This window comes from Acinonyx jubatus, chromosome C2 (assembly GCF_027475565.1).
Source record: "Acinonyx jubatus isolate Ajub_Pintada_27869175 chromosome C2, VMU_Ajub_asm_v1.0, whole genome shotgun sequence".
NCBI classification, from domain to species: Eukaryota; Metazoa; Chordata; class Mammalia; order Carnivora; family Felidae; genus Acinonyx; species Acinonyx jubatus.
The window spans coordinates 4,425,197-4,453,149 of NC_069384.1; the positions used below are offsets into that span (position 1 = coordinate 4,425,197).

Below are 27,953 nucleotides of genomic sequence, written 5' to 3' on the forward strand. Positions count from 1 at the left end.
CTGGGGGCGGGGCTGAGAGCGGGTCCTCCCACGCGTCCGGGGCTGGGGCGGGGCTGAGGGCGGGGCTCCCCCACGAGTCCGGGGGCTGAGGGCGGGTCCCCCCAGGCTTCTGGGGCTGGGGGCGGGGCTCCCCCACGCGTCCGGGGGCTGAGGGCGGGGCTGGGGGCGGGTCCTGGAGATGCGGGCGGGACAGGGAGCTGGACTTAACCCGGGAACTTGGCCAGGCGGCGCCGAGCCTGGGCCAGCCTAGCGAGCCGCTCCTTCAGGAACTTCCTCTTGTCGCTGGTGTCGCTGCGCTCCTTCAGGAGCCAGCTGTAGGTCTCCTTGTCCTGCAGCAGCTGCAGCATATTCTTCTGCAGCCGCTGGCCGTACACTTGCAGGATGAAGTACTGGATGATCAGGGGGATGTGGCTGGAGATACGGTTGGCGGCCTCCTGGCAGGGAAGAAGAGTTCACGGAGGGTGAGGGGCTGACGTCAGCACGCCGGCGTCAGGAGGGGCCGGGCCTGGCAGGTGCGGGTGCCCGCCTGGGTCTCTGGGTCTCGAGCCCAGCAGCGGCCTCTGGGCCGGAGGGCAGCCTGACCCCGCCTCCCTGCCGGGGCCACTCGGGCACCTTGGGCTCGGCTCGAATGGGCTTAATAAAGGTACGTGGACTGAGTACAAAAACCCCGTTTTCGAATTAGTTAAACTTTGCTGAAAAGATGTTGCAATTTTTTTTTTTTTAAATCAACGCCAAATATTCAGCAGGAAAGAGGCCGGGCCGCCCAAAGCCACAGGGCGGAGGGAGCCCTCTGCGGTCTCTGCGTGTCCGGAGCTAGTTTCAAGCCCCCTTCACCCTCCCCACGCCCTGCCTGTTCCTAAAGAGCTCTTTCCTGACATAAGGCTGATCTCTCGGGAAGCCGATTCTTCCGGTGCCTCAGCAATACCACTGCCCATAAAACAGTGATAACATTAGCGCCCGGCCTCGTGAGACGGCTGAAAAGATTAAACGGACTGAAGGATAAAAAGTTTAAAAAGCTGCGGGGTGTGTTGGGGCACCTGGGCGGCTCAGTCGGTTAAGCATCCGACTTCGGCTCAGGTCGTGGTTCGTGAGTTCGAGCCCCGCGTCGGGCTCTGTGCAGACAGCTCGCAACCTGGAGCTGCTTCGGATTCTGTGTCTCCCTCTCTCTCTCTCTGCCCCTCCCATGCTCTCTCTCTCTCTCAAAAATGAATAAATGTTAAAGAAAAAAAAAAGAGGAGTGCCTAGGTGGCTCAGTTGGTTGGGCACCCAGCTCTTGATTTGGCTCAGGTCACGATCTCAGTTTGTGGGATTGAGCCCCGCATCTGACTCTGCGCTGACAGCACAGAGCTTGCTTGGAATTCTCTCTCTCTCTCTCTCTCTCTTTCAAAATCAATACACAGAAAGAAAAATGTCATGTCATAAAGATGTCAACTCTCCCGGTGCAGACTGATAAATGAATAGGATTGCGACAAGAATGCCCACAGCTCTTTTTTCTTCACAGACAGAATAGGCTGATTCTAAAACTCCTAGCGAAACCCACGGAAGAAGAGGCAGGATAATTCTGCCTAACAAAGAAGCAGGGGCACAGACAGACACATGGCCGTGTTCACAGCGGCGTCATCCAGGGTGGCCCAAAGGGTGCCAGCAGCCCAGAGGCACACGGACAGGTGAATGAACACGCACAATGCGGTCTCTCCATACAAAGGAGTATGATGCTACTTTTAAGAGGAAGGGCAGTCTGACGCACATTACGGCAAAGGTGAACCTTGAGGACCTGACGCTAAGGGAAGTCACCCAGACGCGAAAGGACAGAGATTGCATGAGTCTACTTAGGCGAGCTCCCGGGAATCAGAAAGTCCACAGGATCAGAAGGTAGAAGGGGGGTGCCGGGGCCGGGGGAGGGGCTGGAGAGGTGCGTCTCATGGGGGGCAGGGTCTCAGTTTGGGAAGGTGAAGAATCCCGGAGACGGAGGTGGGGACGGCTGCCCAACAGTGTGGATGGGCTTTGTGCCACCAAGCTGGGCACTTAAGGATGGTTAAGACAGTACATTTTATGTGATATGTATCTCAACACAATGCGGAAAAGAAAAAGAGGAAGAGAAGTGGGCAGCATTATGGGAGCAGTTCTGGCTGCGCTAGACATTTAAACCTTGTATAAAAATCCGCTAATGCAAAACAAGGTATGTGAATGTAATCTTGTTGATGCTGACATATGAAAAGTAAACCAACAGAAAGAGAATCGGGTTTCTACTGGGCCTTGGTTTAAAGGCTTGCCTTTCCAAGAAGGTCTCTGTCCTCAGAGCCCGTTAGAAATGCAAAAGCTTGGCCCCACCCCACACCTGCAATCCACATCTAACCTGCAACCAGATCCCAGGAGATCTGTGTGCATGGTCGGGTTCTAGAAACACTGCCTTACGACAGATGCTGGTGAGGACGCGGAGAAAGAGGAACCCTCTTGCACCGCTGGTGGGAATGCAAACCGGTGCAGCCACTCTGGGAAACAGTACGGAGGTTCCTCAAAACACTAAAAATAGATCTACCCTATGACCCAGCAATTGCACGACTAGGCATTTATCCAGGCGATACAGGTGTGCCGTTTCGAAGGGACACATGCACCCCCGTGTTTATAGCAGCGCTATCGACAAGAGCCAAAGGTTGGAAAGAGCCCAAATGTCCATCGATCGATGGACGAATGGATAAAGAACATGTGGTATATTTACAGTGGAGTATTACTCAGAGATCAAAAGGAATGAAATCTTGGCATTTGCAACTACGTGGATGGAACTAGAGTGTGTTATGCTAAGCAAAGGAAGTCAGAGGAAAACATCATATGACTTCGCTCATCTGTGGAACTTAAGATGCAAAACAGATGAACATAAGGGAAGGGAAGCAAAAATAAGATAAAAACAGAGACGGAGACAAACCCTAAGAGGCTCTTAAATACAGAGAATAAACAGAAGGTTGCTGGAGGGGTGTTGGGTAGGGGGATGGGCTAAATGGGCAAAGGGGCATCAAGGAGGACACTTGTTGGGACGAGCACTGGGTGTTACACGTAAGTGGTGAATCATTACATTCTACTCCTGAGATCATTGTTACACGCTCTGTTAACTAACTTGGATTTAAATCTAAAAAGAAAAAAAAGAAAAAGAAACACTGCCATAAAGCATCCAAACAGTGACCTGGTGGAGATATCTGATAAGCCAAAAGATGACTATTGGCTTTATCTGTCCAGGTTTTGACCTGTCTCAACGGCTCTAGCAGAGCTGTGCGTCCTTCCCCAGCGTGAATTAGACTGCTTTTTCACACGCTTGGAAATATACAGTAGCCACGAAAGCGTGTGTCTCTGCGAGTGGCTCCTGCCATCGCGTCCCAACCCCGAGCCAAGGGCTCCACCCACGCTCAGCTCCCAGAGTATTCACAAGAACCCGGTGAGGAGATACCGCTCTACAGAGAAGAAAGCTGAGGCTCAGAGAGGTCAAGCAACTTGGCCAGGGCCACACAGCCCGTCAAAACCATACGTGAGTGACTCCGAGCCTTAGCCTCGGCTCATCCGCCCGAGGCTCGATGCTTCCACGGAGGCTCACAGAGGCCGGGCACACGGGGCTGGCTGACGGTCACCACAGAGACCCGGAGACTTAGAGAGAGGCATCCACAAGAAAAGGAAAGGGAACGAAAGCCGCCTTTCCGAGGCGCCTGCAGACTTACCTGGCGGTAGGCCAGCAGGTGCTCAAAGATTTCACACAAGGAGACGCTCCCTGAAGAAACTTCTTCAGAGATCGGACTGTTTGTTTTTTTATTCCTCTTCTCCTCCTCCGAAACCCTCTCCCTAACCCTCTGCAGTGCCCGCTGGTAGATCTGGTCCTGACAGTAGACAATCTGCTCCATTTGGAAGTGAAGTCGGATCGACTTCTCCGCTTCGTTTTCCAGTTCAAACTTAATGTCTTCGATTTTGGACTAGGGCAAAAGAGAAGCGGAACGAAGTTCGCTCAGAAACAAATCGCCGGGTCGAGGAAGGGGGTCCTCCCTGAAGCCCGCAGCTAACCGGCTCCTACTGGAACACGCCACAGCCTTGCGCACCCCACGCTGGCTTATCTAGGACGGGGCTCCCTCCCCGGCGGGGTGTGAGGGGGCGGGCAGCGCGCCCAGACCCCGACCCCCCTGCCCTGAGCGTGGGGACCTGCACGGGCTCTGCTTGCGGGCCTCATTTCTCACATTCTTTCTCTTTTGGGGGCTTTCCTGTCTCATCAGGAGTATCTATGCCCATCACAGAGATCACGGGGGGTTCATGTTCCTGCAATTTACAGAAACTGGCTTCCAGAAGGTCGGGGAATAGATTTCTCGCACAGAAAGTATCTGCCCTCCCCAGAGCCCACTGGGAGCCACCGACTGTGATGAATAAGGCCAGGTGCACCCCAGACATTTTCTTCTGTGTTCATGACACCTTCCAAACAAGGTATTCTTAGTCGTATTTCGTGGATAAGGAGCCAGAGGCCCGGGCAGCTTAAGTCGCAGGCCCCAAGACCCCAGCCTGCGACAGGACAAGCCAGTGTTCCCAGCGGTGCTGGGTGCCAGGGACTGAGAGTGTGTGTCTCCCCAAATCCGTTAAGTTGAAAGCTTAATCCCCAAAGTGATGGCATTGGGGTGGGGGGTTGGGAGATCCAGCCCATGAGAGTGAAGTCCTTACGGATGATGCCAATGTCCTTATAAGAAGGGACACCAGAGTGCTTTCTCCCTCCCTCCCTCTGGCTCTCTCTCTCCCTGTCTTGGGAGGATACGATGGTCCTGGCAGCGATCACGCAAGCCAGGAATTGGGCCCTCGGCAGATGCCAGATACGCCACATTGATCTGGGATTTCGGGTGAGCGGCCCAGCGGTGCTCTGTTACAGCGGCCTGAGCTGACCACGCCGGGGGAGCCCCTGCTTCTGAGGGTAGATGCTTCGGGTCTCAGCTGCATGATGTGGGGGGCCTCACTTCCTCCTGACTCCTCACTCTCGGAAAATGTCAGGTGTATATGTGGCTTCCTCAGTGAGTTGCAGGGTTGGGGCCGTTTCCCTCAGATGAGGCCATCCTCCACGAACTCTGGCTCTCTTTTGTGATTTTAAATATTTATCTCCAGAGTCCGCCTCGCTTACTGCTTACTGCTTCTTCCCCTGGATCACTGATGATGCCACTAATTAAGTTCGCCACTGAGCCTGATTCTCTGCTTCTCTGCGTACGCAACAAAGTTGGGATGGTCTTCATCCAAGAAATCTGTTTTCTAGCATCAGGCTGACTTTTTTTTTTTTTTTTTTTTTTTTTGGTTAAATCGCATGTGGTCAGCGTTACCTTGGTTGTTCTGTAGAGGTTGAAAAATTCATCAAAGTTTCCTTTCGAAATATTTGCAAAGGCAAGCTGGACCATATCTGAAGAAAGGAAAACAAGATTCGTTCAAAATCATAGATGGCTGGGGCGCCTGGGTGGCTCCGTCGGTGGAGCGTCCGACTTCGGCTCACGTCATGACCTCTCGGTCTGTGAGTTCGAGCCCCGCGTCGGGCTCTGGGCTGCCGGCTCGGAGCCTGGCGCCTGCTTCAGTTTCTGGGTCTCCCTCTCTCTCCGCCCCTCCCCCGCTCGCACTCTGTCTGTCTCTCCCTCAAAATGAATACACATTAGGGGAAAAAAAAGGATTCAAATAAATAGAGTATTTTGAGACTGTGGAATAACCATCTCAGCTGCAGAGCCGACCAGAGGTGTGGACGATGAGAAAGGTGTATTTTGTGTGTGCTCCTGGTTCCTGACACCCAGCTCCTAAATCCCTTAGAAACTCCCGGGTGACAGGAGCATCTCTTGTTCTAAGAAGGTGACTCCTGGTGGGCCCCAGACTGCTTCAGGGTGAGGGCTGGTCACCAGAAAGATGGAGCCTGGATTAGAAGCCTGGAACTTTCAGCCCCACCCCCACTCCCCCACCCCCATCCCACCTCGCTGCCTCTGAGGAGGAGAAGATTGAGTTAATAAGTGATTATGTCTTTGTGATCATTGATTCCACCTTATTAAAATCCCCTAAACAACAGGGATCAGAGAGCTCCCAGGCTGGTGAACACACCCACGTGCCCAGAGGGTGGTGCCCCCCGCCCCCGACTCCACGAGACAGAAGCATGTGCCCCAGGACCCCCCCTCCCCCAGGCCTCATCCTCTATACTTCCCTTCACGCCCTTTATAATAACCTGGAAAGGGGAAGTACATCCTTTAAAATAAACGAGTAGAGGTAAGTCAAGTGTGTTCCTGAGTTCTGTGAGCTGTTCTGGCAACTTATAGAACCTCGTGAGGAGGGGGCCGTGGGAACCCCCAAGAGCCTGTCCGGCAGGAGCACAGCCTGACGTGGGGGCCGTCCCGTGGGGTGAGCCCTTACACCGTCCGGTCGGCGCTAACCCAGTTAGTGCCGGAACTGAGTCCAAATGTCGAACACCCAGCTGGTGCCCCGGAGAATCAGAGAATTGACTGGGTTCTTGGATACTGGAAAACACCCCGGGGAGGAGAGCTCTCATTGGTTTTGATCCAAGCCTTTCCCGGGCCTGGAAATAAAACGCCGAAAAGCCAAATCAAGAACTCACCAGTTACCGTGCGCAGCATGTCGACAGCTGGCTCCTCCAGCTCTCTGATTTGCTGTTTGATAATAATCTCAAATGTCTTGTAATTGACAAATCCCGGCAGCTCTCTGCCCCGATACCGATTTTCAAATTTCTCAATTTCTTTATATATCGCTTTGTACCCTGGAAAAGAACGGTGCTGAGTTATTTTACGAAAACAACCCTGTGGGCTTTTCTTTTTCATTTCCTAATTTATTTTGAGATAGAGAAAAAACATGAGTCGGGGGCAGAGAGAATCCCAAGCAGGCTCCGCACTCTCAGCACAGAGCCTGACACGGGGCTCGAACCCACATACCACGAGATCGCGACCTGAGCCGAAGTCGGACGCTTCACCGAGGGAGCCACCCAGGCGCCCCACAGGTTTTTCGAAACACAATACCATTCTGGACTTTCTGAAAACACAGAGCCGCATGGAAAAAAAAATTCAAATCGGATTTATCGATGGAAAATAATTCAGGGATAGCAATAAAAAAACAGATCTCAAGATCATTTTCCTTAGTCGTGTCAAGATGCCAAGTACGGAGCCAGGGTATAATGCCAGAGGGCAGGGAACGCAGAAGGCAAGAAAACTGTATCATATAAAAAATAAAAATGACCACGAATGCCATCCAGAATCAGCGACACATCACAGAGCATGAGTACAAAGTGTTTGTAATCAGCTTGGGATAGCGGACTAGCCAAGCCCGTAAGACCACATTCACGGGATCTAGTACAGTGTTCTCTATATAAAACACTTTGTTGTTTCTTTATACTTTTGGAATTCTTTTTCTTCTCAACAAACTGGACTGTGGAAGACACTGGGGGGTGGAAATTCAGGAAGGCCCTAAGAACTAACCAGGAGGGGCGCCTGGATGGCTCCGTCAGTTAAGCATCCAACTTTGCCTTAGGTCATGATCTCACGGTTCATGAGTTTGAACCCTGCGTTGGGCTCTGTGCTGACAGCTGAGAGCCTGGAACCTGCTTTGGATTCTGTGTCTCCCCCTCTCTCTGCCCCTCCCCCGCTTGCACTCTGTCTCTCTCTTTCTCTCTCTCAAAAATAAATAAACATTTTTTAAAAATTAAAAAAAAAAAGAACTAACCAGGAATCAGGGTCTAGGTATCCTCTTTTGGTTGGGAGATATTTTCTCGTAGGAATTTTGTACAAACTGAGATAAAATTCACATGCTATAAATTTCACCCTCGTGGGGCACCCGGGTGGCTCAGATGGTTGGGCATCCGACTCTTGGTTTAGGCTCAGGTCAGGATCTCACGGTTCATGAGATCGAGTCCCACGTTGGGCTCTGTGCTGACAGCATGGAGACTGCTTAGGATTCTCTCTCTCCCTGTCTCTCTGCCCCTCCCTTGCTCACGCATGCTCTCTCTCTCAAAATAGATATATATACTTAAAAAAAAAATTTTTTTTTTAATTCAACCTAGTCAGGGCACCTGGGTGGCTCAGTCGGTTAAGCACCTGACTCCGGCTCAGGTCATGATCTCACGGTTCGTGGGTTCGAGCCCCGCATCGGGCTCTGTAATGACAGCTCAGAGCCTGGAGCCTGCTTCAGACTCTGCCCCTCCCCTGCTCTCTCTCAAAAATAAAACATTAAATTCAACCTAGTCAAGCGTAGAGCTCAGTGATTTGTTAGTACATTAACAAAATTGTGCAACCGTCCCCAGTAGCTTATTCTCAAACACATCTATCGCCCCAAGGAACCCTGCGCCCTATCAGGACTCCCTCCCCATTTCCCTCCCCCTGCCCAGCCCCCGGAAACCACTCCTCTACTCTCTATTTCTAGGGACACGCCTGTCCCGGACATTTCATATCAATGGAACCAAAACACATGTGGCTTTCTGTGTCTCGCTTCCTTCACTCAGCACAGTGTCTTCAAGGTTCGTCCATGTTGCAGCATGTTTCGTCCTTCATGCTTTTCCATGGCTGAACATTTTCTATCATCTGCTGTCACAGGCTGAATTGTATCTCTCCAAAATTGGTATGTTAAAGTCCTAACCCCTAGCACCTAGGAAATGTGACCGTGTCCGGAGATGGGACCTCTGAAGAGGAGATTGCACTGAAATGAGGTCACTGGTGTGGACTGAACTCCAATCTGACTGGTGTCCTTATAGGAAGAAAGCAGGACACAGAGCCGCGCAGGAAAGACCATGGAGGACACACGGAGAAGGTGATGTCTACGTGCCAAGGAGAGAGGGCTCGGGAGAATCAAAACATGCTGGCACCTTGATCTTGGATTTCCAGCCTCCAGAATTGTAAGAAAGTAAGTTTCTGTCGTTTAAGACACACAGTCTGTTGTGCTCTGTTGGGACGGCCCTAGCAGACCAATACATGGGTACGTTAACATACCAGCCACCCTAGTGCGTGTGAGATGGGGTCTCCCGTGGCTTTGGTTTGCATTTCTCTGACGGCTAATGACACTGAGCGCCTACTCGTGAGCCCAGAAGCCATTTGTGTGTCTTCTCTTTAGAGAAATGTCTATTCTCATCCTTCGTCCACTTTAACTTGGATTATTTGGCTTTTTGTTGTTGAGCTGTAAGAGTTCTTTGTATATTCTGGGCACCGGACCCTTGTCAGATGTGTGATTTGCAAGTATTTTCTCCGGTTCTGTGCGTGGCGGGTGGCGCCCTTTGACCCACACACGTTGTTTATTCTGATGAAGTCCCCCTTGTCTGTTACTTCTCTTGTCGCCTGTGATGTCGTGTCCTATGCAAACACCGCCTCTTCATCCAAGGCCACAAAGGTTAGAATCCAGGTTTTCTTCTAAGAGTTTTATAGTTTCAGTGCTCACAGGTTGGTTTCTGATCATTTTGAGTTTATCTCTGTACAGGGGGTGAGTTAGGGGTCCAAATGCATTTTCTTGCATGTGGGAGCCCAGTGACGTGCAACTGATAACTTGTTGGAAGGAATTTAGCATCTTAAAATGAGAGCTATTTTCTCATGGGCCGCATGCTGTAATAAGCTGCTGAGCCATGCATGAGGGGGGTTGCTGGAAGCGAAGGACTGTTGTCTTCCCGCAGCACGGTCAGCAGCTTGGGAGTGGCGCAGAGATGGCAAGCGGCAAGTGACCGCCCAGTCTTCCACCAGGGAACACTGTCATTTATCTCGTCCTACCCTCCATGCCCTCTGCCAACGAACAGACGACTGAAAGGCGTGGCCGTCGAATTATGTCAACGATGGCACGATGTATCCTCTCACGTTCATTACTCAAAGCCAAGGACAGCGGCCAGTCGGAACCTCCAGTCAGCTCAAGGTACATTATGGAACCCGCCACCAAGCTGCCCGAGTAGAAGCAAAGTCACTTAAAATTCCCCTCAGCTGCTGCCGCTTTATCACTGGCCAGTATATGATTGATTTCAAGCATCTCGAAATATTAAAAAAATTAACTTCAGGTCACACTCTCTACCTTTTTCAGACTCTGGAGAATTTGGTGGTGTAGCGATGGTGTCCGGGCTATGTTTCGTTTCCCCTGCGTCGCTGCTGCAGCTGCAAAATCCACTGAGATACACACGGGCTTCAAGGCCATGGCCAGCTGGCCACGAAGAGCATGAGGCAGTGGCGGGCGCCATGTTGACCCGCTACTGTTGCGGGAGGGCTGATTCTGGTCGAAGCCCTGGAGGACTTGGGCGGATTCCTCTGCGTGTTCTCTCTAGGTGTCCTCCGAAGTCTGCAGCAGGCGCTGGCTGGCCTGAGTTCAGTGACGTGGGGCGGAGCAAAGGCGGCCCCCACACACCCCTCCTCCGGCCCTCCTCACCATCCGCACCATCCGCACCACCCGCCTTGACCCACCTCGCCAGGCCTACCGCGGTGCCTGGCACTCACCTTTCTGGAACTTCTTTTCAATCACGGTGCTCCACTTGTGGAATTCATGTCTGATTTTGGTGAACAGCCGACTCTCACCCTCCCCCACAGACTCCTCCCCTTGTATTAAAGAGGTGATGTCATGATTAAATGCATTGATTTTCTGTTAAGAAGGAAAACGTACGTATAAGCGGAGATGTTCCACATACAAGTGGGGTGGTCTGGAGGCCGTGTGTAGGCTGAGGGTGGGCAAGTGACTCCTCACCACGTGACAGGGGTACCAGACCCTCCCACACCCCCAACCGCCCTCGGGGTCTCGGGTGAGCATGTGTGATAAGCAATCCATATGGCAAATGGTCGTATGGCAAATGGTCACTGCCCATTGTCCCTCCGCCCTGGCTCCTCTTTGGTGTTAAATGGGCACAGTGAGCCTGGGTCGGCTTTCGGGGAGTGAGAGAAAAATGCATGAGGCACACGATCCCTTTCTGGACAATGATGTGTGAATCTCCGACTCGATGCTACGGGCAATACTCACATCGATCAGAAAAAACATTTTTTCGTGTTCGTCTTCTGGTACATCTGAGCCATACTTTTGTAATTCCTCTGTTATTTTCTCATGATTCTCCTTTATTTGATTCTCTAACAGGGGCAGAGATTTCTGAGGAAAACAGAAAAGAATGCAAAGACATAAATACGGACAGGGAAGGAGCTGGAGCCCCCAGGCCACCTGCACCCTACACCTGACCTCCTGGCTTCCTCTAGAGTGAAGGTGGAGAGGGAGGCACATTAGCGGGCACTGACTCCGCCCAGGCCTCCCCACATTCCCACTCCTGGGGGGAGAGGGGACAGTCTCAGGGACACGCCAAGGTGGCCACTCTGCACGGTTCCTGCATCCTGTCCAAGCAACGCCAGGAAGAGCCCCTTCTACGATCTGCAGGGACATTAGAAAGGGCCACCTGTCTTGTGGGCCCTGAAAAAGCAGCATTTGGGACAATTTGAGATTCAACAACTTTTGTGAACAGATTTAAAGTTTTCAGGGACTTCTGTCTCTGACGACACGGTGGATGGCGCATGCTAGCGCCCTCTTCCACCGCAAACATCAAAAAATGCTGGCTGGCACATCGAAAGCATCCCTTGAAGTGTATCCATGAGCTGGCAGGTACTCAGAGGCACAGACAGGTGACACGGGTGCCCAGGGGCGGACGGGGAGAGCGGGAGTACAGCCAGATTTGGCTTCGCAGGGCATTTGTAGGAAAGAAAAATTGAGGTGACGTTTCAGAGCCTCACTTGGTGCTGGGGCAACGAATAAATCCCGGTGGGCTTGCTTGAGGCAGGGACTCTAACGAGCCAACGTCTTCTTACTCTACAAAGCTGGGGCCCCAAAGAGCTAGGAACAACCGTGCCCTCTGTCCCCATTCCTGGGGACTGAACTCGGTGCTGAGCGGAAGGACATAAAATCTCTGCCGAAAATCTGTAACCGCAAGCCAGCCCTCAAACAGGTCTGCTGCCCAAATTCATACTCCCTGAGGGGTCCCCCAGGCCTCGAGCTGAGAATCTAAAATGATTCAGGCCGGAGGCTGCACCTCCCTGGAGAAACCGATTCTGAACCTGGGCTTCCATGAATACCCACAGATCAAGTTCCAGAAAGGATAGGCCCAGGGTCGAAACCCTAGCCCAGGTCATTGTGGGTGATGGCTACCAGGACCCAGTGCACCTGACACTGGACTCCTCGAGCGCTGCGTACAACAGAAATACGTGCAAAGGAAACCTTTTTAAGGGACCGCACAGGTGAAAGAGAAAGGGATTCTGCCCAGACAAACTTGAAAAAGAACCACGGAGAGATTTAAAGTATGAAATCTATGACCATGACCATCGTCAAGCCATTGCCGTAGCGGCTGGCAACGAGAAAGGAACAGGTTCGTGCAGGGCCCGTGAGATTTTAGGCCAAGCAGATGTAGTCTATCATGTCCCGCCCAACATGTGGTGCCGCAGTCACACACCGTCCGGGAGCTTGCTCAAGGATCCCAAGCTGTGCTCCAGACCCGCCGAACCTGAGCCTGCACCTTAATGAGATCCCCGGGGAGATGTGTGTGCGTGCGGATGGTGAGCGAGCCCGCGCGGGTTGGCTCTGGGTTTGTGGGACTCGAGTCAGAGAATGGACGGCTCTACATGTGCTTACGCAGATGTGCATGATGAGTTCAGTGGTCAGTCTGTCCGCCAGACAGGGCACGGTGGCCCTTCCTTCCTCCAGGAGAACCCTGCAGACGGAGAAGAGAACATGACATGCACAACCATGCTGGTGTGGCCAGAAAACGCAAGCCGGCTTTCTGCTGCAGGGAAAGGCAAGGCTAGTCCAGTTATTCCCAGGCGGATGGAGCGCCCTGCCGCGGGTACCCAACAGATGTGCAGAATTGCCCTGCGCGGAACGAAGGCAGGGTCTTCATTATTTCGGACACTTCAAAAATGGCATCGAGTTGGAGAGAATTGTACACCTCAAGCTCATATAACACTGTATGTCAGCTGACCGGGACTAAAATAAAAAGCTTTCTTTAAGAAATGGTATAGAGGGATCCCTTCCAGCTGAGACATTAAATATGGCTCATGACATTTGGAACGCCAGGGTGGCTCAGCCGGTCAAGTGTCCCACTTCGGCTCAGGTCATGATCTCACGGTTCGTGGGTTCGAGCCCCGCGTTGGGCTGTGTGCGGACAGCTCCTTCGGATTCTGTGTCCCCCTCTCTCTCTGCCCCTCCCCTGCTCACACTGTGTCTCTCTCTCTCTCTCAAAAATAAATAAACATTTAAAAACATTTTTTTAAATATGTCTCATGACATCTGACTACAGAACTGGTCTTTATAAAGATACGCTTGGTCACCTATGGATATGTTTTCATAACACACACACCCTTCTTCACGTAGGTAATATGCACATAAGTCTATGTAATGCATGTCGGCATAGGATTTCACAAAAATACCCCGACACGTACCTACGTAGGTGTATGGATGACATTGAACTATGGGACACACCCTTCCCCAAGACAAGAACCTAAACCATGGGCTGCTTGGAGGAAGGAAGGCCTATCCTCGCTCTATCCAAATCTGCGTTCGCCGAGTTATTATAGATTCTTTATAGTTTAAAGAACTTTTTAGGATAAAGGGCATGCCTGTTTGTCAAAGTACACTCACAGCTAGGCTCTGGTCTCCACATCTGTCAATTTTTAAAAATTGTGGTAAAAGGTACATAACATAAAATTTACAATTTCCCCCAGTGCCCCTGACTGATAGATAATCAAACTGATGTGGCCCGCGATTGGAAAGGCCACATTTATCATATAGCAAATGCATGTCTCTGGGTCAATTTCTGAGCTTTCTAATTATTTTTCTATTCTGAGGTATTTATGTTTTCTTCCGGTATTTGTGTTTCTATTTAATTTACTTTCAAGTGTCATAGCCAGTTCCCTCCTCATCTGGTCGTGGAGGTCTATTTTCTGCTGTACTTTGTCAGTTCCTCTTTTGTTCTCCCGGGCAAATCCCACGGGCATTGTCAAGGTATAGACACACTCACACACCCACTGCGAATGTCTGCTTTTGGGCGGCAGCCATGTTCCCCAGGAGAAATGGAGGGCCTACGTTTTGGTTTGCCCTTTGCGGAAACACGGCCCGGGTACCTGAAATGTGGGTGGTCCTCAAAGAAGACTCTCTCTTTCTCCAGAGCCTCGGCCAGGCTCAGCTGGTCCTGGATGTCCTGCTGGCCCCGGCACTTGACGACCATGTAGCCCTTCTTCAGGTGACAGACGAGGTTTTGTGCCACGTCGACCACCTTGTCTTCGGTGCCTCTGTCCACCAGGTCAGGCTTTGTCAAGATGCCTGCAAGCCGGAGACTTTCCATCAGAGAACGCTCGCAGTTTCCTCTCAGCCTTGCTCGTGGGGACACGACGGCACCCCCAACCCCCAAGTCCACGGTTTGAGGTGGAGCCCCTGGCCAGTGACAGAACTACAGCTCAGCCCCCAGGAAGACGGCATGCCCCTCCAGGCAGCTGTGGGGGCCTTGCTTCACCCAGGGCTTGGCCCTCATGCCAGAGAGACAGCAGCATGTGACGGCCATTTAATTTCCCTTCTACCCAGTCAAAGAGTTCATGCTCTATTGCGATGACTCTCCACCTTCCCAGTGAGGCACACTGGGCTGTCAGCCCAGAGCCCGATGCGGGGCTCGAACCCACGGACCGCGAGATCGTGACCTGAACCGAAGTCCAACGCTCAACCGACTGAGCCGCCCAGGCGCCCGACTAGCACTTCTAAACATTCTCCAGTTACTTCTGGTGCAGATGGGGCTTGGCCCACGCTTGGGGAAACACGGGTCCAGCCGAGACCAGAGGCATCATTTGCTGAGCCCACGGCCAAGTAAAGCCCTCCTATGGTTTCTAGGTTCTTCCCTCTTCTTACCTATGGTCCTGTCTCCATCGGGGTCCACCTCCTGAGCCATGCTCAGTGCCTCTGTGGTGGCGATGTCCACATTGCAAGGGACCACCACCAGGTTGATTGTCTCCTGCTTAACGATGTACTTCCTGATGAGTTGCTTGGTCTGTGAGAAAATGAAGGCGTATGAGGGCAGGGACAGGTCCCGACCTTGCCCTTGCTTTGGGACCTCCAAGTCCCAGGGGTATCTCCCTGAAAGAAACAAGCCTGCAGCATTTCTCAAGCCAGAGTTACAAGAAACCAAGTCTCCCGTGGCAGAAATGGAGCTCTGGGGTCTGGGGAAAAACGCCAGACCTTAGCTCATTAACTATCTCCCAGGATTCCACAGAGGACAACCACAGGGAAAGAGAAGATGCCACAAAGTGCATGACGGTGCCTGAGATCTTAAATCTCTTGGGTAACATTTGCCAACATGACAATGCCATCATATCTGTTGCTAATGCTTTCTCTCCCTACATAAAACCCCTTCCTGTACACGCCAGCTTAGATACACCACGAAATGTAACTCTAACCAAAAATGGGTCCCCGTATAAAACCGAAACACTGTAAAATGGATTTCCAGTTCTGCCTCCTTGCCTCGCGCTCCCCATAACATCTCCATCTGACTTGGTGGAGGCCACGGAGCCCACCCCTTCACACCTCCTGATATCCACCCTCCCAACGCAGCCCGGAACTCGCTGTTGTCCAGGGCATGGCCCCGGCCCCAGTCCCCCCCAGACCGAGGTTGTACCTGGCGTCCGATGTCAGCCGGCTGATTGCCCACAGCCACCCTGGTGATGCCAGGGAGGTCTATCAGGGTCAGATCCGGGACATGAGGGGAGCTGACCTCCAGGTTGATTAGCTCATGACTGATCCCCAGTCCTTCCCCAGCGATGGCATTCTGGGCTAGGGAAGGGGGAAACGAGAAAACCTGAATAGAGCATACAGTACAAGCATCTCCCTATAGCAAATCCTCTGAAAGCACATTCTACCTGCCACGCTTGGATAAGGCATATCTGGAGCAGATTCAGTTTTCCGGGGCTAAAAGGAAACTCAAAGGACAATTCAGGGTTCTCCCTGCCAGTGGCCAGAACTGTTTGTGGAGAGAGCAAGAGAAACATCTCTAAAGATGCACCTGCACCGGGCCAGAGCGGGGCCGACCTGAGCTCTTCCTGGCATAGCGCCTAAATCCTTCCCCTGATGTCACTAGGAGATTAACAACAAAGCAAAATGAAAGCAAATAAAAACACATGGGCACGCTGGGGCAGGGTTTGGGAAATGATGGAGGGGAACGTGCTAGTTTTGAGCAAAACGAGCCCTGGCATTGACATCCTATCAAGGGACCTCATTTGGCTCCTGCCTCCGTAACGATGACAATTTCAAGATCTAAATTTATTTATCGGTATTCCCTTCTGTCACTGCATGCACGCTCCTCTCCAGGGCGACCTTCTCCCAACCGGAGAGTCTGTCCCTCGACCTCGGGCTTGCCCGTGGCTGACAGGACATCACAGAATGGACTCCGGTAGAGATTGAGACCTTGTGCCTGGGGGATCCTCCTCCCTTCCTGCCAGGAACCCGTCCGCCACCACCCAAAAAGCCAAGCCTGGCGTCCTGGAGGAGGATGGGCACCGCATGGGGAGAAGGCCTGGTCTTTCCAGCCCAGGGCCTGGGTGTGTGACCGAGGCCATCCTCGACGGTTGGCCCCAGCCAAGGCAGCTGGAGGGAAAGAACTGCCCGGCTGATCACCAAATCTCAAGAAACCAATGCTTCCAAGCCACTGGGCTTTGAGATAGCGTTGTTACACCGGAAGGGCGAGGGGTACACACAGAGGTTTTGAGGGCTCTGCCCCTGGAGCCAATCTAAGCCCAACAATCACACAATGACGTTCTGACTGTAAAAGCATCCTTCAACTTTTGTAAAACAGTCTATAAATGCAACTTAGTGCTTCTATCTTTTTTTTTTAATACAATTTATTGTCAGATTGGTTTCCATGCAACATCCAGTGCCCATCCCAAGTGGCTGCTACCTTCTTAAGAGCCAAGCTCATTCTTTGCCACTTCTGCTCCCCAAATGACTGAGACTAGGCTGTGACACACTAGGAAGAAGCGAAGGTCCACGTGGCAGAGATTATCTATCTGCCTTGCTCACTCTCAGCCACAGCCAACCCTGCCACTACTTGTCCTTATGTCCTCCGCGTGTTATCTCTCCTTTCGGATGCTTCATGGGGACAGGGTGATCTCTGTCTCTGTGGCTGGCATTCACTGAGACGCACCGTAGGTCAACCCGAGCTGGGATTATGCAAACACATGCAGAGGAAAAGGCCTATGAGATGCTTCCAGAGAGGGTTCGGGGATGGTCCAGGATGCCTTTTATGAGGCTAACGGAGAAAGGGGTTCCCTGGCCCCACACCCAATTCTTCTTCCATCAGATCTGTGGAGTGGGGAAGCCTTTGAATAAGGGACAGATACTCCTTGTTTAAATTTTAAAGTCCACATTACTCTCCGATGCTTATTTACATACTAAGCAAGTAATTGCTGAGGTCAGATTCTGTCCAAAGCGCTGGTCTTACTGAGGGTAAAAGAAGAGAAAACACAAGAAGGGAGCCGGGGCCTGATGCAGATGAGGGCCAGAGGGAGGCCCCCAGGAGAACAGGACAGGCCCAGAAAGGGAAGAGGGGGACAGTGACAGATGGACCCCTTCCTCCCTCACCCAGGTGGCCAGATGTCCAAACAGGTGATAGCGAACAAATGTGGGGCACTTACCTGTATTGATTGCCTCCTCCACCTCCGAAGGGTCTGAAATCTCCGTCTCAAAGTCCTGGTAGCTGACTTTGCCTCTCCATTCATCCTCATTCATGAGCTTCTTCAGCTTCAGCACCAGAGGACACCTTGTGACAATACCTGGAGGCCACGTCCACATCAGTCCTGCACTCTGCTCTCAAGAGTCCTAGACGGTGGCCTGAGATCAATGCTGCGCAAACTTTTCCATAATCATCTGGGCAGGCTGCTAAAAGCACCAGGTCCCCTTGTGTGACACTTGGATGCATTAGGTCTGGGGTGGCCTTAGAAATATGCATTTTGAGTATGCATTCCAGGTAATTTTTTGCTCACTAATGCTTGAGAGCCACCACTTTCGGCTTCTCGCTTCATGTTTTGCCATCAGCTCGGGTGGCGCACTCTCGTAGGAAACCCCCAGACTCTGGTAAATGTCCTCCGCTATCCCCTAGGATATACCCATACCATCAGGAACACATACTGCCCTCACCAGGCCCCCTGACCACGTCCCCCTGCCGTAAACTTCCAGACCCCACCCTCTCCTACATCTGACCTGTACTTCAAGGCCCATCTCAGGTCTGCCCTCTCTCCCCTGGAGCCCCACCGATCCCTTGACCTTGGCACTCAAATAGTACCACTGATCAGAGCACCAATCTTTACCTCCCATTTGGAAGGTCACCTCTTGAGAAGGGGCTCAGGAAAGACACCCACATGCACGTGGTTCTGGGCTGGGGTGCCAGTACATATACTCAGACCTGCCATAATGCACAGGTTATACACAACCCACACAAAAATGTGCAACAAGAGGGTGCCATGAACTGACTCACGTCCCCCTCCCAATTCATGTGTTAGAGCCTCAGCCCCCAGTGTGACCACTGGGGCCACTCCTTAAAGGGGTAATTAAGGGTAAATGAGGTCAGAAGAGTGGGGCCCAAGGTGACTGGCATCCATACAAAAAAGGGAAGAGACGCCAGACGTGTGTGTGCACAGAGAAAAGGCCATCTGAGGACACAAGGAGATGGTCATCTGCACAAGGAGAAAGGCCTCGGGAGAAACCAACCATGCCAACATGGAAGTCTTGGACTTCCAGCCCCCAGAACTGTGAGAAATAAGTCTCTGTTTCAGCCACCCAGCCTGTGGCATTTTGTTATGGCTGCCTGAACTGATTAAAACAGAGAGCAAGTTCTTACCGCTGCCTCTGGGAAGGGCGACCCCTGACAGGGCCTCCAGCACTGAGCTCTTGCCCGAGCTCTGGTCTCCAATGACAGCGATGGCGGGCAGGGCCAGGTCCTGCTCCACGCCCAGGGCACGAAGGGAGTCGATGAGGTCAATGCAGGGGCGCACTTTTTCCTCATACTGGCTACATAGGCTTTTCTCGAGTCCCTGAAGAAAGCAGAATCAAAGAATTCTGTCATGGCCTGCGGGTCATGTTCCATCAGAGACAGACAACTTCAATCAACCTATCACAATAGGTGAGAAGATATCCCAAAAGAGAGTGGGAAAGGAACACAAAGAACTATTTAAAGAAATGATAGGTAAAAAATTCCCCACACTTGAAAACAATTCACTCAAAGACCCAAGAAGCTCAATGAACCCCAAACACAAGGTACATAAACCACATCAAGGCAGATTATAGTCAAATAGCTCAAAACCCCTGACAGAGAGAAAATGTTTCAAGCAGCCGGAGAACATGTTACACATTGAGGAGCAAAGATGAAATTTATAGCAGATTTCTCATCAGAAACAATACAAATACGAAGATAGTGGAATAGCCTTTTTAAAATACTGGAGGGAAAAAAAAATCCATCATCCTAGAATTCTATACCTCGCCAAAATACCTTTTTTAAAAATGAAGGCAAATGAAGTTTTTTTCAGACATAAAAAAGTGAATGAATTCATCACCAGCATTGGCACTACAAGAAATGTTAAAGAAGTCCTTCTGCCAGAAGCAAAATGATTCTGAATGAAAATCTGAATCCACACAAAGGAATCTACACCAGAAATGGTAACTACTACATTTTTTAAAAGTAACTTACATGTCCTTAAAAGATATATGACTGAACAAAAATAACAATACATTGTGGGGCTTATAAGTCAAATTAAAATTCATGACAAAATCAACATGAAGGCTAGGAGGAGACAAATGGAAGCATACAATTGTAAGGTTCTTATTTAAATATTAAGTTATAGGGGCGCCTGGGGGGCTCAGTCAGTTAAGCGTCCAACTTCGGCTTAGGTTGTGATCTCACGGTTTGTGGGTTCGAGCCCCACGTCGGGCTCTGTGCTGACAGCTCAGAGCCTGGAGCCTGCTTCGGATTCTGTGTCTCCCTCTCTCTCTGCCCCTCCCCCACTCATGCTCTGTCTCTCTCTGTCTCAAAAATAAATTAAAAAAACATTAAAAAAATTTTTAAATATCAAGTTATTTACTATCACTTCAAGTTAGACTTGACAAGTTAAATATGTAAAATATAAACCCTAAAATAGGCACATTTAGTAAATCAACAAAGGAAATAAAATAGAATCATCAAAAATGTAGTTGATTAATTCAAAAGAAGGTAGAAAAAGAGGAAAGGGGAAATAAAGGACAGGGAAAATAGAAAATTAATAGCAAAATGATCTTCTCAAACTTCATTAACAATCACAATAAATATAAACGGTCTAAAACATTTTTAGAACAAACTGACTTTGAAAAAGAAGAACAAAGTTGGAGGGCTAACATTACTGATTTCAATATTTATTAAAAAGCTGCAGTAAGCAAAACAATGTGATACTGGTATAAAATTGAGAAAGAGATCAAAGGAACAGAATATATGTTCCAAAAATAAACTGACATTATGTATGGACAACTGATTTTGACAAAAGTGCAAGGGCAATGCAGTGGAAGGATAAAGCTTTTCAACAAATGGTGCTGGAACAATTGGGCATATATATACCCCCCAAAATAACCTTGTATCTATATTTCACACCACACTAAAAAAATAACTCACAACAGATCATAGACCTAAATGCAAAACCTAACACTACAGAACTTCTAGAAGAAAACAGGAGAAAAATCTTTATGGCTGTGAGTTAGGCAATGTTTTCTTAGATATGGCCCCCAAAGCACAGTTCATAAAAGAACCAACTGATAAATTGGACTTCATCAACATTGAAAACATCTGGTCTCTAAAAAAGAGAAGGAAAACAAGCCACAATCTGGGAGAAAATATTCACAAAACATATATTTGACAAAGGATTTGTACCCAGCATACATAAAGAACTGCCAAGAAATTCCTTGACAATAAGAAAACAAACAACCTGATTAAGAAGAGACTATGAGAATATGCTTTATCATATACATAAGTTTTACTAGGTAGTTCCTTTATCTCGTGGTGAGAAGCTATTTATATTTTCTGCCAGGTCAGCTTTTGTTGTTGGGGGCTGTCCTGTGCATTGCAGGAGATTCAGCAGAATCCCTGGCCTCTATTCATTATTCACTCTGAGTTGTGACCATCAAAATGTCTCCAGACATTGCCACACGTTCCAAGGGGCAAAAGTGCCTCTGGTTGAGAACCACTGCCTTACCAAGTACATGAGTACAAGAGTTTGTATACAGGGAATGCTGGCAGATTTCTGCCAGGACCTCCTTGACCAAATGCTAGACCACCTTGAGCCCTGTTCTCCACTTGGCTTCTCCTGGGCTGCTGAGCCCAGACTTAGCAAAGAATCCTTCTTAGCAAAGAATCCCCTCACCTTTGAAAGCTAATCAAGCTCCTTCTCCCGGTCCCCTTGATGATAACCTGTCCTTAGTCATTCTTTCTCCTCTCCCTCACCCTTCCGGCTGGCTGTAAATCCCCACATGTCCTCCCGTACCACCTTGACCTCAGTCTCTCTCCCTTGTGGCATTAGGCTGGAATAAAATCCTCTTGGCCATTTTTTTTTAACAAGCGTCTGCTGCCAGTTTTTGCTATAACAAACTTCAGAAAGGTGTGGAGCACAGCTCCACAGGGAAAGCCCCATGGTGGTCGTACCAGAAACCTGGCTACACCTTTGTACCCACCAGCCTCCGTCTCAGCCTTCCTCATGGGTTCTTCTTTGTTTTCATTTCTTTAGATCACCTATTCCCAAGAGTTTATAAAACATGAATAATAGTACCAACCACCCGAATTAAGAAAACACATAACCCCAGTCCATAAGACACTCCACGCACCCTTCCCCATCACCTTCCTGCTGTTACCCCTTCTCCCCACCGAGGGTCTCTCCATCCTGAGGCTCATGAGAACCACGTTCTTGTTCTTCTTCGCGGTTTTACCACCTACCCATCTTTCCCTAAGCGATACATTGCTTCTTGTTGCCTGAATTGGAACTTTGTATAGGTGGGGCCATACCATACATTTCTTCTATGACTCAGTTCTTTGTTTTGCCACTGTTTTTTAGATCTTGATGCTTTGATGCCCACTTCTAAGCAGAATTCTGCTGCATGAGCGTACCGCTATTGACACATTCGTCCACGGCTCACAGGCCCTTGTGTTGATTCTGGGTTTTGTTATCATAAACAACGCCATTATGAACATGGCTCTCAGAGGGCACCTGCAAGTTTGCATAGTGGTTTAGCACAAACAGAATCGCCTGGAAGCACTATTCGAACACAGATGTGGGCCCTACCCCTGGAGTTCCTAGTTCATCAGGTCTGGGGGGAGGTGGATGTGTGGGCTAATCATTTACAGGTCAAACTTCCCAGGCCTTGCTGAGGATGCTGGTCTGGGGACCACACGTTGAAAACCAAGGTCTGTACCTAGAAATGGAATTTCTGGATTATAAGACAGCACCGTTCAGCTTGACTGGAAAAGGCCAAGCTACAGCCAAGCAGGTGGGTGTGAACGGTATGAGTTCTTACTGCCCCATACACTGCCGGTTACAGTCAGGCAAGAAGCACAGTTATATTGGGGACCTTCTTATTTTTCTGTGTGCTTCAATGTGGCTTTTAGTATTGTTTAACATTGTTTAGCATTTATTATGAAAATGGGGTCAACTTGAAAGCGGCTGATGATCCATGACTTTAAGACACACGACAGCAGTAAAAGGACCTCTCTCTCAACAGTCACAGAAGGCAAATACTGTTATCATTCCCATGTTAGAGATGGAGAACCCAACTTGTACACCAGGGAGGAAGAGCCATCTTAGAAACAAGATCACACAGCTGGAAGTGTTTGCATTGGGATAAAATTCAGATCAGACTGATTTCAGAGGCCAAGTTTGGTTCCCATCAAAAATACGTTCTGGATTCTGGGGAAAAAACGATGCCGCATGGCTTGCCGGTGAGGGAATGGAACCATGTGGTGGGTGTGGGATAGCACGGTGGTCCTTGGGCCCAGAGCAAGGCCAGTTCCTACAGGAGCCGGACAACATCCCGCCCGGCTTCCCAGGCTGAAACTGCACCCCAACCAACCAGTGTCAGCTATGGCGAAACATCTACACTACACTTGGTGGCCAGATGGGCCCCAGAGGGACGAGTAGGGGATCACATCAGCAACCGCGGCAGGAGAGATCAAGAAGCAGTCATCCCGGGTCAGGAGCATCGCCATCTACAAGGACAGCCCTCAAACACGGCTATTTTCAGGCGGCAACTTACCATTTCCTGATTTTTCTCTGCCTTATCCGCAAGTCCATTTAGTAACAGATGATTGGATACAGGATCTGAGTCAGTGATCTTTCCTTTAGAATTAACCATCTCCGCCCTTGATCAGCTTAAAATCAAGCACACAGGGATTAACACGATTCAGAAGCCAGGTTCATTCAGTCACAGAATCACCACTAGATACACTGGGACACACTGTGGGCTCCTTAACTCTTTAGGGACTGAAATGAAACAAGGAGCCAAATGATGGATGGAGGCAGCTTAGCCGTCTTCAGGAATGGGCTCCCAGACCCCAAAAGAGTCTTTAAAACTAGGTGTTTCCTATTAGGTTCAACGGCAAAATTTTTTTCACCATCAATTGGAACAGTGGCAAAGAACAAAATTTCCGTGAATTTTTAAAATTCACATGTAAAAGGAAACTTATTATAGAACCATTCCCAATGTTGCTGTGGGAATCTCAATATGACGGAACTTTGATACCCAAGCTTATAGTTGAAAAAAAAATGCCTAAACTTTAAGTTCTTTTACTCTGTTCATTTTGCTCCTGGCTTCATATTTTTATTCCATTTCCCCCCATACAAGTGTATCTTAATGACCTTCACTTTTTTCTATTTTTTCCAGTTTGGTGGGTTTGATGGATCGACATCCATCACTGTGTACATTCGAGGCGTACAGCATGAAGGTCTGAGGTACACATTTTGTGAAATGATCACCACGATGGCTTCGGCTAACATCCACCTTCTCATATAGATATGATATCATTTTATTTTGAAAGAAGCTAATCGTCCACTTCACCATACTTGTCTGTATCCCTCCAGATCCGTACATATATGTCTGAAATTCATTTTTCAGAATTTCTGGGGGTGCCTGGGTGGCTCAGTCAGTTGAGCGTCTGACTTCGGCTCAGGTCATGATCTCGCGGTCCGTGAGTTCGAGCCCCGCGTCGGGCTCTGGGCTGAGAGCTCAGAGCCTGGAGCCTGTTTCGGATTCTGTGTCTCCCTCTCTCTCTGCCCCTCCCCCGCTCATGCGCGCGCGCTCTCTCTCTCTCTCTCTCTGTCTGTCAAAAGTAAATAAACATAAAAACATTTTTTTAATAAAGTAAAATAAAATAAAAAAATTTCTGGGACCTCCATACCTCTAAATAGTAAATTTTACACATCTAATCATCTTGGGTAAAAGTGAGCGGGAATTTTTCTATGACTTGAAACAAATTATGAGAAATGTAAACCGCCTACTTACCTCCAACACACCTTCCTTTTCCCTTGACGATGCAACGTTGACTAGTTGGATAGAAACACGGAGCTCTTTTCCCACGCCTCCTTGAAATCACACAAAACTTACAAATTAGGCCAAAACCCAGGTGAATGTATGTGACGACTCATCAAGGTAAGGTCCCATTGTTAAGAACGATGCACAGAGGCCTCACGATGAAGCAAGCTCATGGTTCTCAGAACCCTTTTGGTAAATCTTGAGTATTTTAATTCTAAGAGAGACCGATAAGGAACAGAGCCTTACTGTTAATTTACTGCCTGAATCAACGATATTTTCTGATGCTCTCTGTGCTTCGTTCACAGGACCCTCCCCCAAGAGCTACGCGATCTTCCTTTAATATTGGGGCAGTTGAAAGGGACAGGTTAAAAAAAAAAAAAGGGAGGCGCACTTGGGTGGCTCAGTTAAGTGTCCAACTTTGGCTCAGGTCACGATCTCTTGGTCTGTGGGTTTGAGCCCCATGTCAGGCTCTGTGCTGACAGCTCAGAGCCTGGAGTCTGCTTCACATTCTGTGTCTCCCCTCTCTCTGCCCCCTTCCCCACTTGTGCTCTGTCTCTCTCTGTTTCTTAAAAATAAATAAATGTTAAAAAAAAACTAAAAAGAAAAAAAGGGGAGAAATGTATTCCTTTTATTGTAAAGTGGGAGAAAGGTGATTTGGAAAGGCAATCAATTAGAAAGAGTATGACAATCTGGAAATGTATTTCCTAACGTCCCCCCGACCAACCATGCCTTTGGAGATGCTTTGTGCACTCAGGGAGTCCCAGACTGGGGCCCCACATTGAAGACCACAGCTGCCTCAGTTGGCCTTAGTGCACCCAGTCAGGTGGCATCATTGGTCCCCAGGTCCTACAGCCCCATGACCACGGGTTCAAATTCCGTCAACACAGGATTGTGTGAATACATTCCCCTCCTCTGTTTGCTTCATATAATGACATTCCTTGGACACAAAATCTTATCTGTGCATCTTAAGTGTTTGTACCTTTCATAGATGATCTTTGAAGATCAGTTTGGAGTTCAGGGGCAGGACAATCTCAGGAATTAAAGCCCGTTTCTTACTTATCAGTTACACTCGGCACCCGGCCGTCAAACTGAACTGAATGCAGTCGCCAGTTGTGGCCATGGTGGGGTCATGCTCTCAGCCCGCGTCTGCTCCTAAAACGTCTAACCCACACTGTGTGTTTAAGACAAGACTGTGGGCTGCTCTCTGAGGTAGGCACATCACCCGGAACCCCTCTCCACTTTCATCTTCCTCCCCCCACCCCTGCCAGTGGTCAGGATGGGCTCTTCCCTCACTGCCAAGGTTGGGGCAGGGGATAGAGAAACTGCCCAGGGCGGGCCTGTGGACACTCAGGTCCCCCCCCCCCCCCCCTTCTCGGACGAAGCTGTCTGGCTGCCCCTGCACTTTGGATTTCAGAGGGTGGCTTCCAGACCCGGACCCTATCTACCAGCGGCACCCCTGGAGAGTCTCTGCAGCAGAGGGTGGGGGCCCCATCCAAGGGCGGTCCCGTGGGTCGCTATCCTTGTGGGAAAGCTTCCTCCAGCCCAGACCTCACAGAGGTCTCCCAACCCCTAATAAGAACCACCACCTGTTGCGTCCTGCTGAACCCCTGATCGAGGAAGTCTGCCACCTGCCCAACACAATTGAGTCCAGTTTTTAAAATAATCCCCGTAGGACTTACACTCACTTTTTCTCTTGGGAGTCTTCTGCCTTGCAAAAACCCACTGACATTTAAATTTTTATGGTGGAAGGGGAGAACATTCTGCTCTTTAGACCTAATGCTCTCTACCAAACCACCCGGAGGGAGCCCAGTACCGGGAGGTGGGGAGAGGGAAGCCAAGAAGGAAATGGAGGGGCAGGGGGCATCCTGTCCACAGGACAGGGGTTCCCGGCCAGCAGCTCTGTTCCAAAGCAGAAAAATGACACGGCTAGACATTCGAGGAGCCGTTTGGGACTGACCGCTAGGGGTTAGCATCACTTGATCCTGCTTCCGACAACCACCTGATTTAAATTTGACCAAATGATTCCAAGAGCCCCCACATGCACAGCTCGGGCGGTCACGCGGGGTGGAGTGCAGGTGTCTCCGAGCCTGGCTCCCTCCGTCAGCCCCCAGGACGGTCTTAACTCCCTCAAAACTAGCCTGTCCCCTGCTCAGTCCCACCCCGCTGCGCTAGCAGCGGAGAAGCAGGTCCCTGGGCAGCCCCCCATTCCGTGGGTCGGGGGCGGGGTGGGGGGGGTACGTTGGGCGGGGCACTTCCCCAGATGCCGGGCCCCTCCCTCCTTGCCCCTCCTTCCTACCCGGCTGCTCGGCTACTCACGACGCCCCCTAGCGGGGACCCTCCACCCTAACCTCCCTGAATTCTGCAGGATAGTGCAGACCCCCCTGGTCTGCGCACTCCCACTGTGGATTTGTCTGGTTTTCACTCCCCAGCAATGTGAAAACCAATAAAATTACTAAAGTAGTGGGGAGGCCAGAAGGGGGAGGCTGTACCATTTCTCCTCAATCATAGGAAGAATTGTCAGTAACAGACCCCGACCGGAGACAATCATCAATTATAGCCGCCCCCCCCCCCCCAACAGGGACAGGTGGGTACGTCATCTCCTACGGGAAACCGCCACCCCTGCCACTCAGCCGCCAAGAACTTGCCATCGCCATGACCTCTTGCATTTCTCTGGTGGACTAGGTTCAAAACAACCCTCCCCAAGCCCCTTCCAGAAAGCACTGTCCCTGTCCTTTGTTTGTTGGACTTGCCTATGGTTTTGCCATGGCTTGCGCGTCCCGGATTCCAGATCGCTGCTATTCCTGAAGAAGCCCACGTTTGCTGATCAAAGAACACACTTTTATTTTTAAGGTCGATAGCAGGAAATATAAACTGATACAAGCCATGGGCCACCTTCGGGGTGGGCTTGGAGGGCGCCCAGCACTGAACGTGAAACTTTCTCAGTGCACACCCCTGGGAGACCCCCTTGGGAGACTGGCCCCCTGGGAGACCCCCTTGGCCCCCCTCCCCTCCACCGGCCCACCTCCTCAAGCAGAAAAGTCCTCGGGGTGCGGGGGTGGGGGCTGTTTCTGATAAGTCATCCAGGAGTCTTAGCAGCCTGTTGGTCAGAAGCAGAATCAAGTGGCCTCTGAGCCCAGCCAGTATTTCCATCATCATCGTCACTGTCACCGTCACCATCACCATCATCACCGTCCTCACTATGACCAGCTTCTGCTCCCCCATGCCTCCAGAGAGCTTGTCTCCGCACCCAGCCCTCCCACCCCAGCCCCCCAGCTTGCAAGAAGGTGCTGCTACCCAGGAACGCAACCCTCACCTGTCCCCGCGCAGCTGCCAGGGCCCCTCGCCGCCGCCGCCGCCGCCGCCGCCGCCGCCGCCGCCGCCGGGCTTTTATGCAGCGCCCGCTCCGCCCCCTGGCTCTCGTCGCCCCC

General features: G+C 50.4%; 1 protein-coding gene across 1 annotated transcript; it reads right to left on the reverse strand.

Annotated features, from left to right (window-relative positions):
* Positions 1 to 27,914, reverse strand: LOC106965627 (interferon-induced GTP-binding protein Mx1). Its single transcript, XM_053220536.1, has 16 exons — positions 27,839 to 27,914; positions 24,496 to 24,575; positions 23,251 to 23,365; positions 18,830 to 19,022; positions 17,628 to 17,765; positions 15,617 to 15,771; positions 14,854 to 14,992; positions 14,079 to 14,277; positions 12,592 to 12,670; positions 10,948 to 11,070; positions 10,434 to 10,575; positions 6,587 to 6,745; positions 5,325 to 5,401; positions 3,705 to 3,953; positions 120 to 434; positions 1 to 57 (listed from the first exon to the last, which is right to left on the reverse strand). Exons 3-15 carry the CDS (start codon positions 23,347 to 23,349, stop codon positions 204 to 206), a joined length of 1,983 nt encoding a protein of 660 aa, XP_053076511.1. The 5' UTR covers positions 23,350 to 23,365; positions 24,496 to 24,575; positions 27,839 to 27,914; the 3' UTR covers positions 1 to 57; positions 120 to 203.
* Positions 27,915 to 27,953: the final 39 nt, after the last annotated feature.